Raw genomic sequence first — 17,298 nt, 5'->3', positions numbered from 1 at the left:
TTTATGTCAATATAGGCAAAAGGCAGAATAGTCATAATGCCAGGTACGTTTTACCAAATTCTAATAAAAAGTCATAAGTCAACTGACTCGCTTGTTATTTCAGAGTTAAACATGATTTTGTTTCTGTTTTGCAGGAGGTGGAATCACTGAACGGAATCTTCAGAGGATTCTTGAAGGTTCTGGGGTGCAAGAGTTCCATTGTTCGGCTCGCTCCAGTAGGGACTCCACTATGAAATACAGGTGAGCTAAATTACACAAACACTGTAAAGCATCTCGGTTACGACTGTAACCCTGTTCCCTGTTGGAGGGAATGAGACATTTTGTCGAGTGGACAGTATGGGGTTTGAACTATTAGAACGTATCATCTCTGGCCTTTCTAAAGTATGGAGCTTGCATGTCATTCTCCGCCCGTACTTACTGGTATAAAAGAAAAATGCCATGCACCATTCATTCAGGTTTTGTGCTGAGGAACCTGGGATGTGTCCCAGTTGCAGCAGCAGTTGGAGCATCCATCGAGGAACAGAAGTTACGGTCTTAACCCTTTCTGTCTGTCTCTTGACGTTGTGTCGAGTAGACTGTAAAGTGAAAGTGTGAGTATTTCACACTGACTGGCCTGAGCGTGTCACTGATGAGCATTCTCCAACATCATAACCTTCTAGTGTGAGAAGTAAGGCGTCACTTTTAGCTTTCTGAAAGATGAGAGGCTCTTTCCCATGGCCATTACAGGCAGTCGCCTTCCTTTTCGAAGTATAGCGAGATGCCAGGCACCGTAAGGGAAAACTGGGACGTGCCAATCTCTTTTTGGAGGAAGCGCTATGGAAACCACATCCTGCCGGAGAGTATCCAAGGTATCCATGTGGATATACCTGCAGGGTCTCAGAGTAGAGAACGCATGGTAATATGGTTGTGCGGGGCCTCATACTGAGGGCTGCACAGAGCTAAAGCAGAGCAGTCCAGCGAGGGGAGAACACAGGTTCACCAACAGGGGAACCGTAGAGTGGAAAATACATCAATCTGAACCACATAAGAGGGGAGTCACTACGTATGGAGAACTTGCTTAGGTATAGGGGTTCACCAGAATCAGAGGTTACAACTTCAGGCTTAGGTGGTTTTCAGACTGGGCACATTTGCTGCGGTTCGAATGCGATAGTTCCCGGCGGCCCCCGCAGCATTGGTCTGGTGTCAAACACTACGCTTGATTCTTTCGAATCCTGGGGCGTTCATCTTACGTCATCACAAATGTGCACTGCGCATTAAAGAAAATGTGTGTCAATATATTGTGGTTTTATTATTTTGGTGCTAGTCGACTTGTTGACATTAATGCTCTGGCGCGTCATTTAAAGCTTGATGTCGACTAGTCGCGGGTCATGTGATGTTTTTGACACTGTACCTTTAAGAAGACATTTCCACAGGGTTCAGCGGGATTCTGTCACACTCCTGGCAGTAATAAATGTTATCTTGTCCTGCTTCTGCAAGCATCATTCACAACGTGTCCTGTTTTCGTCCGCAACATTAACGATTTGTTCTGAGGCCGCAAAAGCTCGCAGGTTAAGCCTTACATTTCAGTGTGCTAGCTTCTACAAGCAGATCTTTTGATATTATAGGCTATTTTTGTACTTGTTCCCCGTTTAATAAAACATGAAAGAAACAGAATAAATAAAATGTTTCTCATATTGGCTGCTGTGTCACTGAGGTGCTGCCTTTGTAAGTCCGCTATTATAAAGCGTCTGCTGCATTGGGCTAATACATATATTGACGTTGTTCTAAATGCTTAGGCAGTCACAAACAAGCTCAACACATTTTTCTGTTGTTTCATCCATTAGTGCACATGACCCTTTCATTGACTTGTTGTAAATGTCAAGGAAGCTTGTTCTGTATGTAATTGGTAGTATTCACAGTACTCATCACACATTGGCAGATATTAATATTGTTAATATGTTAATATGGTCATAGTTCTATTCAAAGTAATTTTCGTTTAACATTATTGATTGTTTTATTGTTAATGGTGTAATGCAATTAGTGATGGTCGTATTGTTTCTAACAGAGCCGTTAGTCTGGGCTCGATTCTTATAGTGAGTTTAAGCGTAGATCCGTCCATCGGAGATTGATTGCTCATGCCCTGTTGTTCACACTGTATCGCGAGAGTTTCTCCATACTGGTGAACGTTCTCAGGTGAGATCGCGAGAGGTGGCTCATACGAGTAAACGCCATCGCTGAGAAAACGTCACTTCTCTCTTGTGATTATTCTTCCTGTTTATTCTCAGGTAAAGCCTGGCTCAGATTACAGGATTCTCGGCCAGAATTTACCCCGATTTCCCCTCCTGAGAATCTTTGAAAAAATCGGGTCCAGAACCTCGATCGGGTCCGAGGTTCGGCCCAGATTATCACGTAATGTGAGGCGTTCACAGATCGAATTTTACACCTCCCGATCTGCTCCGAGAGAAATCGGGGCCACCCCGATCATATCAAACATGTTTGATATTTAAGCCTGGCTCAGATTACAGGATTCTCGGCCAGAATTTACCCCGATTTCCCCTCCCGAGAATCTTTGAAAAAATCGGGTCCAGAACCTCGATCGGGTCCGAGATTCGGCCCATATTATCACGTAATGTGAGGCGTTCACAGATCGAATCTTACACCTCCCGATCTGCTCTGAGGGAAATCGGGGCCGCCCCGATCATATCAAACATGTTTGATATTTAGGATTTTAAATCGGGGTGATGACGTTGGTACTTTCGCAACAGCCAATGAGAGGCACATCTGCAAGGTGACGGAGGTGACTGACAGACCTTTAAAAATGTCGACCGCGAAAGCTCCTGCAAGGGAAAGTTGGACAGCGGAGATGGAGGAACAACTTGTGGCAACAACATGATTGTCTATATAATGTATCCTCCAAAACATACCACAACCGCACAGATAAGGAAAAGAGCTGGGGAGAAGTCGAGTCGGTTTTAAATGTACCGGGTAAGTTAACTGCTAACGCGCAGCTTGTAGTTTCGTTCAACAGATTGTTATTTGGCTATAGGCATACAGATAACATGCGTTTATGTGTTTGTTTTTATGCTGTATCTTATAATCACATTGGCATTCATCTTTATTCTCGGCAGCAACTATTTTTTTTCTTCCGTTATTTATTAACATTAAACTTAAGAGGCTCGCCCAAAGCACAGTCATAACTTCAGCCCTAGCAAAAAGCATTATAGCACCCCCTGCTCAAAATACGTTCCCGCGGCTTTGGACAGACAGACAGAGAATCATTCAGAGAGCGACAAAGACGTTACACAACCGTTGCCAGGTGAGATCACGTGAAATTAACTTTGCGATGTCCCTTTGTTTACTTCTGTTTCCCGGTGAGATGACTTAAGAGGCGTCCTCTGGTATGATAATCTTAATATTATCCTGTAGTTTGGGTGTTTTAGGATGTCTTTTGATGTGCAATTATGAAATAAAAAAACTTCCAATCAAACTTTCTACATTTTTATTTTTGCACTTGCTACCTTTAGGCTTAATTATAAACACAACTTTACGCCCCAACGTTTTCTTATCTGGACATTTCACATTCATAAATGCAAGTTTACAAAGGGCAAACCTATTTTTGTAGTGCTTGAAAAAGAGATTCAAATGTAGATGTGATGTCAACATCTAAAAATAGTAAACCCATTAAAACGGTTACTATTAGCTCCTTTTACAAAACTGCATATCCTATGGATATGTAAAATATGTGTAATTTAGTTGTACACTGATGAGTGTGAGCTTGTTTAAGATTTTAAATAAGAGAATCTGTCAAGATTCTCCTTATGTGTGTGCTGCAACCAGAATTTTTAATCTTTCCGGATTTTAAAACTCCTGTAGTCTGAGCCAGGCTTAACGGATCACTAAAGTGATTATAATACATTTCGGAGACGAGTTTCAATGGTTATGACACGTGTATGTATTAGAGTAAAGAGAGTAAAGGTTTATTTGAAATGTTTAATGTGTTTTTATGAGCCGAGCACATGGAGCATACCGCGTGGTCGCATTATGCTAATATTGGTTTTGACGTGTGGGAAAGTTAAAAGACGTTTCTCTAGTTTGTATTCAGTTCATACTGTTGTTTTGTAACTGTGAGTTTGTCATAATGTATGCAACTGTATTCATGCTTTATTCACTGATGGTGAGAAGCGTGATAAATGTTTAGAGAACTGTCTGCAGATGGTTATCCGTAAAATAGTAGCAACAAAGAGGAAATCTATATGCTGCTGTAACCAATCTTTATATGCACCTGAGTTATGTGTGTTTCACAAGATACAAGTAAACGCCATTGCTGAGAAAACGTCACTTCTCTCTTGTGATTATTCTTCCTGTTTATTCTCCGGCGTAACATGTACACACGCTTGAGATCTGAAGGAACGTTAGTTTACTGTAGAGATCCACCTGCTGCTCTTTTACTGCATAGCCCCGCTACAACCGACCTCGCGCTTTAAAATAGTTTTATTTTAGTTTAGTTGTTGTTGCTCTTGCGCAATTGATGAACAACAGTTTATTTGTATTTGGATACTATAAATGTAGAGGCTATTTTGCAGGAGTCCCGCCATTCTCCCGCACACACGAGTGTCTTACTGCCCACACCCATCAAATCTTGTTGCAAAACATTTCCTAGCTCTTATTTTAAATATTAATGACATCAACAACTAGTCAACGTCGATGCGACTTTAATAACATAATAGTCAACCTCAAAAAATCTAAGGTCGTTCAACCCCTAATGTGAGTCACATGTAAACAGCTTTCTGCTGCTTGCAGACTATTTTGAGGAAACCATTTTTTTAGGTATTATTATTTGCTGCTCTGTTTGCACTCTTTACTCGCAAATACTCTACAGGCTCACTCTCGCTCGAATCCAAGGTAAATTACAAATGCAGTCATCTCTTACATGTGTTTTATTGAAGTAAAAACATTGTAATCGGCTAAAAAGCATACGCAGGTTACTTTACGTCCTGAACAAGTGTGCACCCGAGTCCGTGTTGCTTTCAATTACGCGATGACTAAACTCAGACCACCTCCTTCAGGTAGTCTCTGGTTTGGTACCGCACCCGGGTGTGCATGACAGCTTTCACATTAGTGATTTTTCATGCAAACCGTGCCCCTTTTCAAACTAAACTGCAAGCTGCTCTGCCCGGCTTGTCACCACAAAAGAGCTGTTATTAATGGATGGCTGGAATACCCATACTTCACCTTGGCAGGGGGAAGCAGAAATGCGGGTGGAAGAGACAGGTTTACGGGAATGAGTTGAAAACGTGCCGATCTAGGTCTTTTATCAGCTCTCCGTGTACTTACAGTGTCCCTTTAATCTCCCGTATGTACAGGGCAGAGAATGGCTTGTAAGTTCCATTCGCCAATTTTATCGGCCTTTTGTAATTACAATTAGAAATGATAGGTGCTCAAGTTCAGACCCCATACTCTCTACTCAACATAACATCGAGAGACAGGTAGATACGGAAGATTCACTTTTTGCTTGGTATTTTTGTCTAGTTTTCAGGTACAGGACCTCAAATAACTGGACAGGTGAAATTGCCTAAATGTGAAAAAAATCTAATTCTGAAATGACAAGCTTTGGATAAAAGAGTCTGCCAAATGAATAAATGTAAATGTAAGCATAAAAGTGTGGTTTCAACCAATAATTAAACTATAATTTCAATCTTTGACATGTCATTACTCAGTTTGTATTAAAATGTAGGAAGATTTCATTTAGAAAACGGTAAATCACAAAAAAGTCACTTTAGCTGGGTTTTTACAGACTGGGTCACAAATGATCAAATCTTGTTTTCTGACAGATATGATAAAAGTTAAGTAAGTTAAGCAAAGTAAATGATTTAAGAAGTTCTAGATATTTGTTAGAGGTGGGAATCGCGATTCAAATTCATAGCAATTAAAATAGAAAAAAAAATTGTGAGTTATTATAATAATAGTGATTGTAGGAACAAAAAGATGGAAGTCAACCGCAAGAGCGGTGCTGTCACACCAGTCAGCTGCAGTGCCCAAGTGCTTCACCAGAGGGTACTCCCTAGTGGTCATTTTCCCTTACAGCACCACATTTCCCACATGTTGTCTGTGATTACTGTCATTACGGTCACCTGTCTCTTGTTTGTTCTTGTTTTCTTTGTTGCTTGTTGGTTTTTGTTTTATGTTATATGTAAAGCCTTGTTCTTTGTTTCCACGTTTTTGATATTGTTTGTTTCCACTACTTCCAATTAAACTACTGCTTGCATGTTGATCCTGCGTTTTTACCTCATTATTGATAACAGAATAACCATCCAACAATGGATCCAGCAGCAGCATGGCCACCAGCAATGTGCCTACTTATGCTTCTGCTCCCTTAAAGACTACACCCAGTACGTTTCACATCTCATGCCAGACACCCAGTATCCAGATAAATCACTTTTTTTTCTTTTTTACCGCTCCAGCGGTGGCTTCAGCCCACAAGTCCGCTCCAGGGGGCGCTTTCGTACATGAATCCACTCCAGAGGCCACTTCAGCCCATGAGTCCCCTTGACTCAGCCAAGATGGCGGTTCCTGAGTCCCCTGTGTTACCTGTCTCATCCAAGATGGCCGTTCTCGAGTTCCCTGTACTCCCTGACTCTGCAAAAGGGGATGTTTTAGAGCCTTATGAACTCTCAGAATCAACCAAAATGGCCGCCTCTGAACTTCCTGTGCTCCTTTCCACTGCCAAGATGGTTGCCCCTGAGCTTCCTGCCATGTTCAAGATGGCCAACCTGGTCTCTCCTGTGTCCAGGCCTTCGACACCACCGGCTCCTCCTTGGTCACCACCTCTGCCCTGGCCTCTTACACATATGGCTCCTACCTGGTTCCCAGTTCCTCCCTGGCCCCTGACACCACCGGCTCCGCCCTAGTTTCCGCCTACTTAGGCTCCATACTGCTGCCCTGCTGCTCTGCCGCCGGATCCGCCCTGCTGCTCCGCTGCTCCTCCCTGGTGCCCTGCTGCTTTTTAGAATGAAACACTTTTAATTACTACTTCATACTTGTTTTAATGCCTGACAACAGACACAGAAAATGATGTCAATGAGAACAGCTTTATTGGGAACACTGCTGTTTTTAAATAAAGTATGTGACAGTTCAGAAGGGAAAAGTCCCAGCACTAGTCTGATTCTAAACACAAATGTAATGTGATGACATCACAAATATCGAAATATGGTAATTAGTACATCAAGAATCATATCAAATAGTGATCTAAAAAAAATGTATTTGATTCGAGTCGTGAGGTACCAAATTATTCCCAGAACTAATATTTGTACTAAAAACGTGCCAAAAATACTTTGAAGTTAATTTTTTGGGAGTTCAGGTTTGATCCACTTTGTTTCTCTCCTATGTACACGGCCACACTTGTGTAAACACAAGATTTTTTAACACACACACAGAACAGACATCTAGCACAGGGGTTCCCAAACTTTAGCAATCCTGGACCCATTGACAAAAGTGTTTGTTTAGGTTTTGATTTAAATTTTGAACAGAAATCATTTACTGCACCTTAACACTCACCCAGTAGACACTACCAGGAGGTCAATTAATTGGGGGCTTGGTTATTACAGCGTTTCCCCATACTAGCGGAGGAAATGAAGTTGATTTTTTTGTAGCGAATTCAATATTATTGCAGAATATTTACTGCTTACAGACTGTGCTTCTAGTACATTTGTGTTGTTTCTGATATCTTCTCTAGAAATCCAAATGTGAGTATGGGAGGCTCTCTGTCTGTACCAGAATATGCTATAAAAGTGGCAGATGGGACAAAAGTGCGCACATTGAATGCCATTGCGAAGAACACTCTCTGAATATCCTAAGAGCATCTTTCATTTGTATCTTAGAAAACGAATGTGTCCCATAGAGTCATCTCTGATTTGTAAATGAACTGCTGATATTGAATGTCCATCCTGCTCAAATAAAGAACTCTTGTGAGGCACTGAAAGCTTGCAACATTTTCTGTGTGTTTTTGTTACTTAACTCTGTAAGAACCACCCATCTGACCAACTGTGGAATCTAATGGCGTGGGTGAAGATATCTTGCATGTTTTGTCTTTCCGTGGCGCTTTTAACAGATTTGGCTCCAAATTTGAAAAGGTTTGGACCAATTTCTTGTTAGTTACTGATTATTATTTAGGGACTTGACTATTCCTAATTCTCATGCTCCTTTTATTTTTTTTGATTAGCCGTAAAATGTCTGTCTGGCGGGCGAAAAATCCCATAGACTTAACATGGACAAGAAATTTCTGAGATCATACCTCTGCATCAGAACGTCATTCTGAGTTTTACATAATTCTGAATCTTAACATTTTCTTAGTTTTAAACACAAAGTTACATCCTCAGGTTTATATAGTAACAAGTCAGATTTGGGTTGGAATAAAGTAAATACAAATGTGTGGAACTGAAATGCTTATTTAAAAAATTAAGCGTTTTTAATTTATTGTCATTACACTTTTTAAACTTTACTTCGTTTAACTAAGCAATGAAAACTCTGAATTACAGAACGTGATTGAACTCAACAGATTAATTTATCTGTACTTAAAAGTGTAAGTTTGATCTAAATGTTGGGACTGCTAATGCACAGTTACGCAGTACGACCTGAAGGTGGAGTCCATCTGAATACTGATGGAGTGAATGAAAGTGAAGAAGCACAGTGAGGTGAGTTGATGCTTTTCTATCATATTTTTATTTGCTTAATTTTCATTGTTCAACAACATGTCAGGGTTCCTGTTTAGTGTGTCTTTGGCTGAGTCCGAAATCGCATACTGCCATACTATATAGTTGGCAAAAAGCAGTAGGCGAACGAATAGTATGTCTGAAACCTCGGTCTTCATAAAACAGTAGGCGAGAATTTCCCGGCTGGTGCACTATTTCTCGCGAGATTTGGACATACGTATACTACTGTTGCACCTGAATACGCCTACTTACCTACTCTATATAGTATGAGAAAACAGAGTAGTATGTCCGAATCCTCAGTATTCATAAAAGAGTAAGTGAGAAATTCCCGGATGGCTTACTGGTTATGCCCACATTCTGAAGCACCCAGCGACAGATACTTGGATACTTATCTATCCATGAGCCCACGGGACAGAATAAGTTCATACAGGAGCATAGCGGAGAACTGCGAGGCAGGTGTTTTCAAAAGTGAGTATTGCCAACAACGCGTTTCTTTGCGTTGCAGTCGCATTTGTTAAAGTGCTGTAGCGTAAAGTTAACCTGTAAGATATTACATAGTAAAGTATATTTGTGATTTTGCTGTGAAAATGCAGTGTTTTAATATGTCGAGCTTAAAAGGGAGCTCCACGCACACACGCGTCTTCGAACTAGACTTAACGTTACATATATTAAAACCATACGCAAGTTAAAGACGCTTTTTAATGTCTGTGTAACATGTGACCTGTCATTTTGTCGATAAGTATTGCAAATGAGCACATCACAACATGAAATACACATCACAGTAAAGTAGCTTACGTCTGTTAATATGCGGTACAAAGCATTGTTCACTGCTTGCATAGACACATAGAAGTAATGTAAATAAGCATATTTACTTAAGTCACTAAACATAATGTATATATTTTATTTGTCCATTAGTACTGTTGATGAATTCAGGAACATTTGAGTTGAATAAACAGTGAGTTAACACATGTGCAACTACCTCCACATTTAAATGCAGTATTGAGCACAAATCACAGAGGTCACTTGAATCTTGTTTGACTGTTACAGGGACAGATGAGCACACTCATTAAAGTCGAAGGTGGCGACGGTCAGAGATGGGAAGTAACGAAGTACAAATACTTCGTTAGTGTACTTAAGTAGATTTTTCTGGTATCTGTACTTTACTCCACTATTTATTTTTCTGACGACTTTTTACTTTCACTTCTTACATTTTTAAGCAAATACCTGTACTTTCTACTTATTACATTTTCAAACCAGGCTCGTTACTTTAGTTTTAATCTGTATTTGATGCACAATCAATATTATTTCTTGTCATTGCGTGACTTTTTCAACCTAATGATAGGTCTGCCTAAAAGCCGAAGTGCTGTGTGAAGTGGCCACTAGCCAATCAAATGTAAGAAGGCAGGAGTTACTGTTTACAGAGCAAAGCGGTGACCAATCAAATCAAAGAAGACGGAGTAACTGTTCTCAGATCTCGAGCGTGATATTCTGCATCATGTGGTGACTCGTGAATGGTAGGGTTTTTTAGCGCGAAAGGACCAGATTTTAAATATGTAATTTAGCTATTTAGCTATTCGCATGTTCTACAAACATATACTTCACGAAAGATGTACTGTAGATCTTTCAGAAGTTAAGGCAGCTCGTTAAGGTAAGCGCATTATTGTTGTTCATTAGTATGTATTAATTGCATATTTTTTGCTACCGTGGTGTGTGCGTTAAGTTCATGAACGAGTGAAAAATACCTGCTCATTGCGTTGCTTTCGATGAACTAATTATAGTGGGCACTTTTGCACAAAAATGAGCTAATTTCCTGATTGCCATTTGAAGTGGTTTCTGGACATATCCTATTAGTCTTATTTTCTAATTTTCTTAATGCATTTGCCTTGTTTGATCTGTTTGATCTATTTTCCTGATTTTTATTATATTTTTTCATCTTGTCATGATTAAAATTATAAGGAAATAAAAAACGATCCTTATCAACGTTGATTGACATTGCAATAAAATACTATCACATTATTTTGGAAGTTAAAATTTTGGGCTGGTTTTTGTTGGAGTGAGTAGGTTTTAGTGAGCCTTTGGGCTGGAAATCGTCCACCTAATCTAGCAACACTGACATCAGTTTTAATGTTGAACGAGTGTAACGTACAATGTAAGAGGCTAAACATTTAATATTTTAAAGCGAGGCATAATTTCAAGAAATGTGTTTAACCAATCGAGAAAAACAGTAATGGTTACCAAGTAAATTGACTTGCCTAATTAATTATCTCTTTATTTCAGTTTTCTCTTTTTGACAAGATCTCTCAAGTGTCTACAACCTTTGTATAATGATATGTCCATGAATGGTCTGTGCTTAAAATTTAAAGGGACAGTTCATCTAAAATTGAAAGCAGTGAAATTCTGTTATAAAATGTTTTGACAATCACAGTACCAAACAGTCATTTCCTGGCTATTACGCATCGCAGACATAGGCTAGTAGTCTAAGAAGCTGCCACGGACCAAGGCGGAAGGCAACACAAAGAATAGCTAAAATTATGGTTGAGAACTTGAGACAAAGGGAATTCTGTCACAATTATTATCAATACGCTTGTCCTTTACACTCTTATCTTACATCATTATTGTATTATACATTTGTGTTTTTTTCCACTAGGTAGTGGCAAATAGATTTATTCCATCAGTCTTTTTTATGCTTGTGTTCTACATAATGGTAGTTCAGTTGTGAGGTACGAGCGTGACTCTAAAACAGGTAGTAGTATTGGCTACTTTTTACTTAAGTACATTTTAGAGCCCATACTTTATACTTTTACTTGAGTAAACAAGTTTAGTCAGTACTTCAACTTTTACTTGAGTACTTTTAAACATGAGTATCTGTACTTCTACTTAAGTAAAGGATGTGTGTACTTTTGCCATCTCTGGCGACGGTGGTCAGCTGCGAGATGGCAGTAGGATGTGGGGTTCAACGCCTGTAGATACAGGATCATTTGTCACAACAATAAATTGAAATAAAGCTTTGATTTATGTGATGTTAACTTGTATATGTATTAATAATTATTAAATTCATTTATTTTCTTACATCAAATTTACATATTTTTATTCATGTTTATTCTATAGTTTTCTGTAAATAAAACATTACATTACTTCATGCATTATGTCATTGCTTCACTGAAAACGTATGCATTCACATTTTTGTAGTCTGTATTAATGCATAGATGGCATATGGCAATACAATTACATTCAGTAGCCTATTTTAATACAATATATCGATATATGGATAAAAGCGTCTGATAAATGACTAAATGTAAAACGTAATATATAATTTTCAGGGGAAAAAAAGTATTGGTCAGCACTTATCAATAATATTGTGCACAAGTGTAGGTGTGGGCTAGCAATGCATTTCTAGGGTACATTTAATTTATAAGCAATAATACTTACAGTATATTCCTTGACAATAAAATCAGCAGTGCTCTCCTAAGGCGAGATCGTCGAGCAGCTATCCGACGTCTCCTTTGTGAAGGCATTACAAACATGTTGCAAATGCTGGGAAAACTCATGGATGGTAAAGTTAGCATTGCGGATGTTAATGCAACTGTCTCTCATAATTTAAATTGTTGCGCTTGTTATTACGTCGCATGGTTAATCTCTGGCCCGTTTACACTCCAGTACAGTAGGTGGCGGACATGCATCACAATAGTAATTTGCTCCCCGCCATTAAAAAGGAAAAGAAGATCATCAATATGGAGGACAACGGCTGATCGCATTCATACTACACCCATTCAGGGAAAACAGTACGTACCCATTTAGCACCCCGTTGAGTACCTACCCATTGAGTATGCAATTTCGGACTCAACCTTTGTTTCCTCTCTTGTGTTGATGTTTAGTTTCTTTTAATCACGTGGTGTGACCCTGCCCCCCTCGTTACCCTGTTTATCTCCTCCTTATTTTTTCATTGTTCTCACCTGCTCTAATCATTGTCTCATCTCTCTCCTCTCCTGTCTCTCATTTTCTTTATGACGTTCATCTGCTCTGCTCATTGTCTTCTCTCTCTCCCCTCCTGTTTATCATTTAGGTTCTGATTTCCTTCCCTTTATATTCCCTTCTGTCCTACTGTCCTGTGTCAGATCGTTGTGTGTGTTATCCTGCGTGTTCTTGCTCCCGTACTGACTGCCTAAGCCTCAGTAGCCCTTAGCCGTGTTTTCCCACGTTGCCTTTGTGTTTTTAGTTTTGCCCTGTTTCACTGTTGTTGTTTTTCTATCCTAGTGCCTCAGTCCCCGTTAGTTTTCCCTGGCCAGCTATCTACCATTGGCATCCCGGACTGCTCTACCTACCACCACCAGGCACCGTTCTCCAGGCACTGGATTATTCCCCAGTTGTCGGTTGAGTGTTCTCCCCACACCGGGATCTCAGGGGTTCCCGATCTCTCCTGGATGAGGGTGTCCACTCCGTGCTGCCGGTGGTGTCTCCCTTGGACTGTTTTGAACTGTTTTGTGTCCATTATTAATAAATCTCTCTGTTTTTCCCCGCCTCTGAGTCCATTGCCTTGCTGCTCATGACAGAACGATCTGAACAGAAAATGGAGCCCCATGTCCTCGACCCACAGCCCTACAATGATCCTGACAGAATGAGTATCAGAATCCTGCCTCCTGCTAATACCCGTGAAAGTCAGGCCCGCCATCGTGGTCTTACTGCCCTTTGCCAGCAGGGCCTGGATGTGGGGGCTTTTGCACAGGAGGCCATCAGTCAGCAGCTGCTTTCACAGACTGTGCTGCAGCTTCCCCTGCTCCCATGTCCGAGTCAGCTGCAGCCTCCCCCAAGCCGGATTCCGCGGCAGCGCTCCCAGGGCCAGGAGGCCCTCAGTCAGCGGCCGCTTTTCCTGAGCCAGCCAACGAGTTGGCTGCAGTCCCCCTCAAAGCTGCAGCACCCCCTGAGTCGGCTTCCGAGTCAGCCGCCATGTCCCCAGGGCCAGGAGGCCCTCAGTCAGCGGCCGCTTTCCCCGAGCTGACCACAGAGTCTGCTGCAGCTTCCCCAGTCCTCGTATCCAAGTCAGCCACAGTTTCCCCTGCTCCCATGTCCGAGTCAGCTGCAGCCTCACCTGCTCCCATGTCCAAGTCTGCTGCAGCACCCCCCGAGTCGGCTTCTGAGCCAGCGGCCATGTCCCCAAGGCCAGGAGGCCCTCAGTCAGCGGCCGCTTTCCCCGAGCCGGCCACCAAGTCTGCTGCAGCTTCCCCAGTCCTCGTATCCAAGTCAGCAACAGCTTCCCTTGCTCCCATGTTCGAGTCTGCTGCAGCTTCCCCTGCTTCCATGTCCAAGTCACCTGTAGCCTCCCCCAAACCATGGGGGATTAAAGCTCTCCGTCGCTACGATGCATTTCCGTTAATTGCAGCAAGTCTATGATGGATTTCCATCAATTGCAGGGTTCCCGCATGTCCTTAATGTCTTAAATTCACTTTTCATGTTAACCCTTTGACGCGTACAATCAGCACATTCACATGCACATATTTGACAATTGGAATATCAAATATTTCATGAAATAGTTAACAGTTTGAAAAATTATGTAAAAGCAATACATCAGTCATACAGCTGCTGTGGCTCACATGTCACATGATTAGCAGTGCCGGGTTGCCATGAAAATGCTAAAGTGATACCTTCCTAACGGTCGCCTTGGAAAAGCTAGTCAAACACTGAAATGGGTGTCAGATGTAGCCAGGCTTCAGGAATATGGTTTCACAGCTGAAAGCAGAAAACGTGAAAAGCACTCGAGACTTTTGCACAAAAAAATAGCATGTTTTGTTCTTTAATGGTGGTGCTTTTATTTATTTTTCCCCCTGTTAATTATTAAGAGTTTCAGAAAACATTGTTTGGTCTTATAAGATAAATTTAAAAAATGCACTGAAAAGTTATGCAGATGGTTGATTATTTGTCAAGGTAAATATAATTTTTTCATAGATTAAAAATAGCTTTTAAAATACACAAACTGGCAATATTAAAGTGGTTCAAAGCATCTCCCCTTAAAACGTTATTGGTTTCGACTATTCAAAGGTCTGGCCAATTTCATATTAATCTTGAGTCCCTATAGAGTAGTGTTGCATACTTCGTATCTTCGAAGAGTATTTAGTTTGATCACATTTATAAAAGAGAGATACAGCTGTACGCAGGGCTCTCAGGTCACACGCATTCACCGTGAAACACACGCATTTCAGCCTGTTCAAACGCTCACACGCCACACCTTGTATTTATCACGATGAGAAGTAAAGGTACAACTTATCCCGCTTTGTATAATTCATAGACGAGGCAAATAAAATGTGAAGATGAACAAACGTGTTCGTTACAGTATTAATACGTTCACGTCTGATCATGATGCTTTAGATATTTGTCCATGTTACTCACAGATGCTCGCAGAGCATTACAACCAATCATAGACAGCGCACGAATGTAATGACCAATCAGAAGTTTAGATGAGTCCTCGGTGTAACACAGCTTTGTTGCCTGCGGCACACTTCACGCTTGCTGACAGAAACAACAGCATACAGAGACGGTCAGTCAGACTCATTTATTATAACGGGAGTTCACTTTCATCATCTCGTGTTTGAGATCCACCTATGGGAAGGGCATCCATACCTGACCTCTGCAGAAACATCCAATTGCACAAAGTCTGGCTAGACAGACAGAAGCGCGCAGCCAATGCCAGGTAAGGCCCCACCCCTTTACCTGAGAGCATATAAGGTCTTGCCTGCGCTGCTATTCCAGTTGACATTTGCTTCTCGCGATCTCTGCTTAACACAGTTCGGTTGGAGTTTCACTGCTCACTGTGTGTCTTCAGGAGGAAATATCATCTGATCAGCCTCTGCCAGACGTGACAGTCGTCTATTCAGCCAGGTTACCTGTGTTTTTTTCACCTGCTCCCCCTGTCCTTTCGGCTGCCCGCCACGGATTTTAACGAGTTTTTCGCCGTTATGTCGCTCTCTAAATCTGCCGTTGCTTCCGCGAACAGCTCATCACGGGCCCGGCCGCGTGCGGGGCTCTCATCGCCGCTAAAGACTCTCGCAAGTTCTGCGTGGTCTGCTTGGGCCCCAAGCATGCTTTGGAGAGGCTTTGGAGAACACGGAGCATTGCAGCCATTGCCTTATGCTGCCGAAAAAGCTCCTGCGGCGTCGACTCAAAGTTGCCGCTACCCAGTGTATCGAGCTCGGTCTTTCTGACTCGGATTGGGGACACAGTGACGGCAATGCACCACCGGGGGCCTCCCTGGGCTGACCTGTGTAGTGTATTTCGAGGAAACTATGAGTTTAAACACAGTAACCTACAAATAATTAATGGTGATTACCCATTAATTATTTTATACACTACCTGATGCAGCAGAGCTAACAGCGACGAACTAAATACACTCGTCCACCGAGTGATCAGCAGATCGTATATCAACTCTAAGAAATATTACTCCCCTGGCCTGGAAAAAACAATATTCTTACTGTAGTACAGTACCACTTCAGAAATCTTAACGAAATCAAGCAGTTTAAATGACATTGATATGTGATATGTAAACACAGAAACAATTCGAGCGTGGATACACATGCGGTTTATTTATCTACACTACGGGGGAACTAAAATCAACTAGCTAACACAAACCAAACATTAACAAACAAACATAAAAACGTAAAACAGTAGAGAATGAAAGAAATAGATAAAGCAAAGTAAATGGCAGTATTAAATCAGCTATTCACATCTGCACGAACCATCAAGGACAAATCTCCTTATTTAAAAGGGGTAAAGCTTATACGTAACTGGTTAGCCATAGCTCAGATACTTGCATTGGCTTCTTTGTTTCTCGGGACACGTGCTGGCATGCGTATCAAAGGGTCCTGATGTGTTCAGAGCAGGCCGTGAGTCCGTTGATTTAGCAGAAGCAAACTGTCTCTGAGGAGAGGCAGGTCTCGAGAGGTTGAAAGAAACGAGCGAGCAAACGCACATGAGCGCAAACGCACACGAGCGAACGAACATACACAAAAGAGCAAGCTTTCCTGCGTGTTCAGATGTTTTAACACAGAGGGCGTCACGCCCCTCCAAGGTGGGCGATCCAATGTGTTGAGATAGTTTTGGGTGCGAAAACATGTTTCTTTGTCCGGCACACTAACTCATTTGCATTTATGGTCGCCTGGGAGTTTGGAGCAGGAATAGACTTATAATAGAATAAAATGAGTATAGTATAAAATACATTACTGTGCTATACACCATATTCTAAGACATGAAAAGGGAAACACGTAGATATGAAACATAAAGGGGTTACAATTACATTGACCTGTAGTTTAGACAAGAATGTAAATATGCACAGAATACCACTAAGCACATATGCCTTTGAGGTTACAGGTGAAGGAGAATAACATAGAGACAAGTATACAATGTGGAGATTCATGTGTATACACTTTAAACCAGTCTTTTGTGGCTAAGGAAAGAGAAAGAGACATTCTTTTGGAAGAATTTGAGGCTCTCAGTCCCTGGGGGCCACATGGCTTTTCTCACTTTGGTGAACAGTCCTGTCCTCCCCCAAGAACCTCCTTTGAAGTCAAGGGGAGAGTATAAGAATCTGTCCTGGTCAGTGATGAAGGTGTTGAGAATAGGACAT

At 41.4% G+C, this 17,298-nt stretch overlaps 1 protein-coding gene across 4 annotated transcripts in view; it reads left to right on the top strand.

The window, feature by feature from the left end:
- Window positions 1–7,984, top strand: part of cutc (cutC copper transporter homolog (E. coli)) — a 45,809-nt gene extending 37,825 nt beyond the window's left edge. Inside the window, exons 8-11 of one of the 4 annotated variants that reach the window (XM_057342739.1) lie at window positions 16–43; window positions 135–240; window positions 6,282–6,368; window positions 6,441–7,829. In XM_057342739.1, the coding sequence (XP_057198722.1) occupies window positions 16–43; window positions 135–240; window positions 6,282–6,368; window positions 6,441–6,489 (270 nt within the window). In that variant the 3' untranslated portion in view covers window positions 6,490–7,829. The other 3 variants (XM_057342740.1, XM_057342741.1, XM_057342742.1) reach the window with 3 other exon arrangements.
- The last annotated feature ends 9,314 nt before the right edge of the window (window positions 7,985–17,298 follow it).

This window comes from Triplophysa rosa, linkage group LG9 (genome assembly GCF_024868665.1).
Source record: "Triplophysa rosa linkage group LG9, Trosa_1v2, whole genome shotgun sequence".
Taxonomy (NCBI): domain Eukaryota; kingdom Metazoa; phylum Chordata; class Actinopteri; order Cypriniformes; family Nemacheilidae; genus Triplophysa; species Triplophysa rosa.
This window is presented reverse-complemented; position numbering and strand designations above follow the sequence as displayed.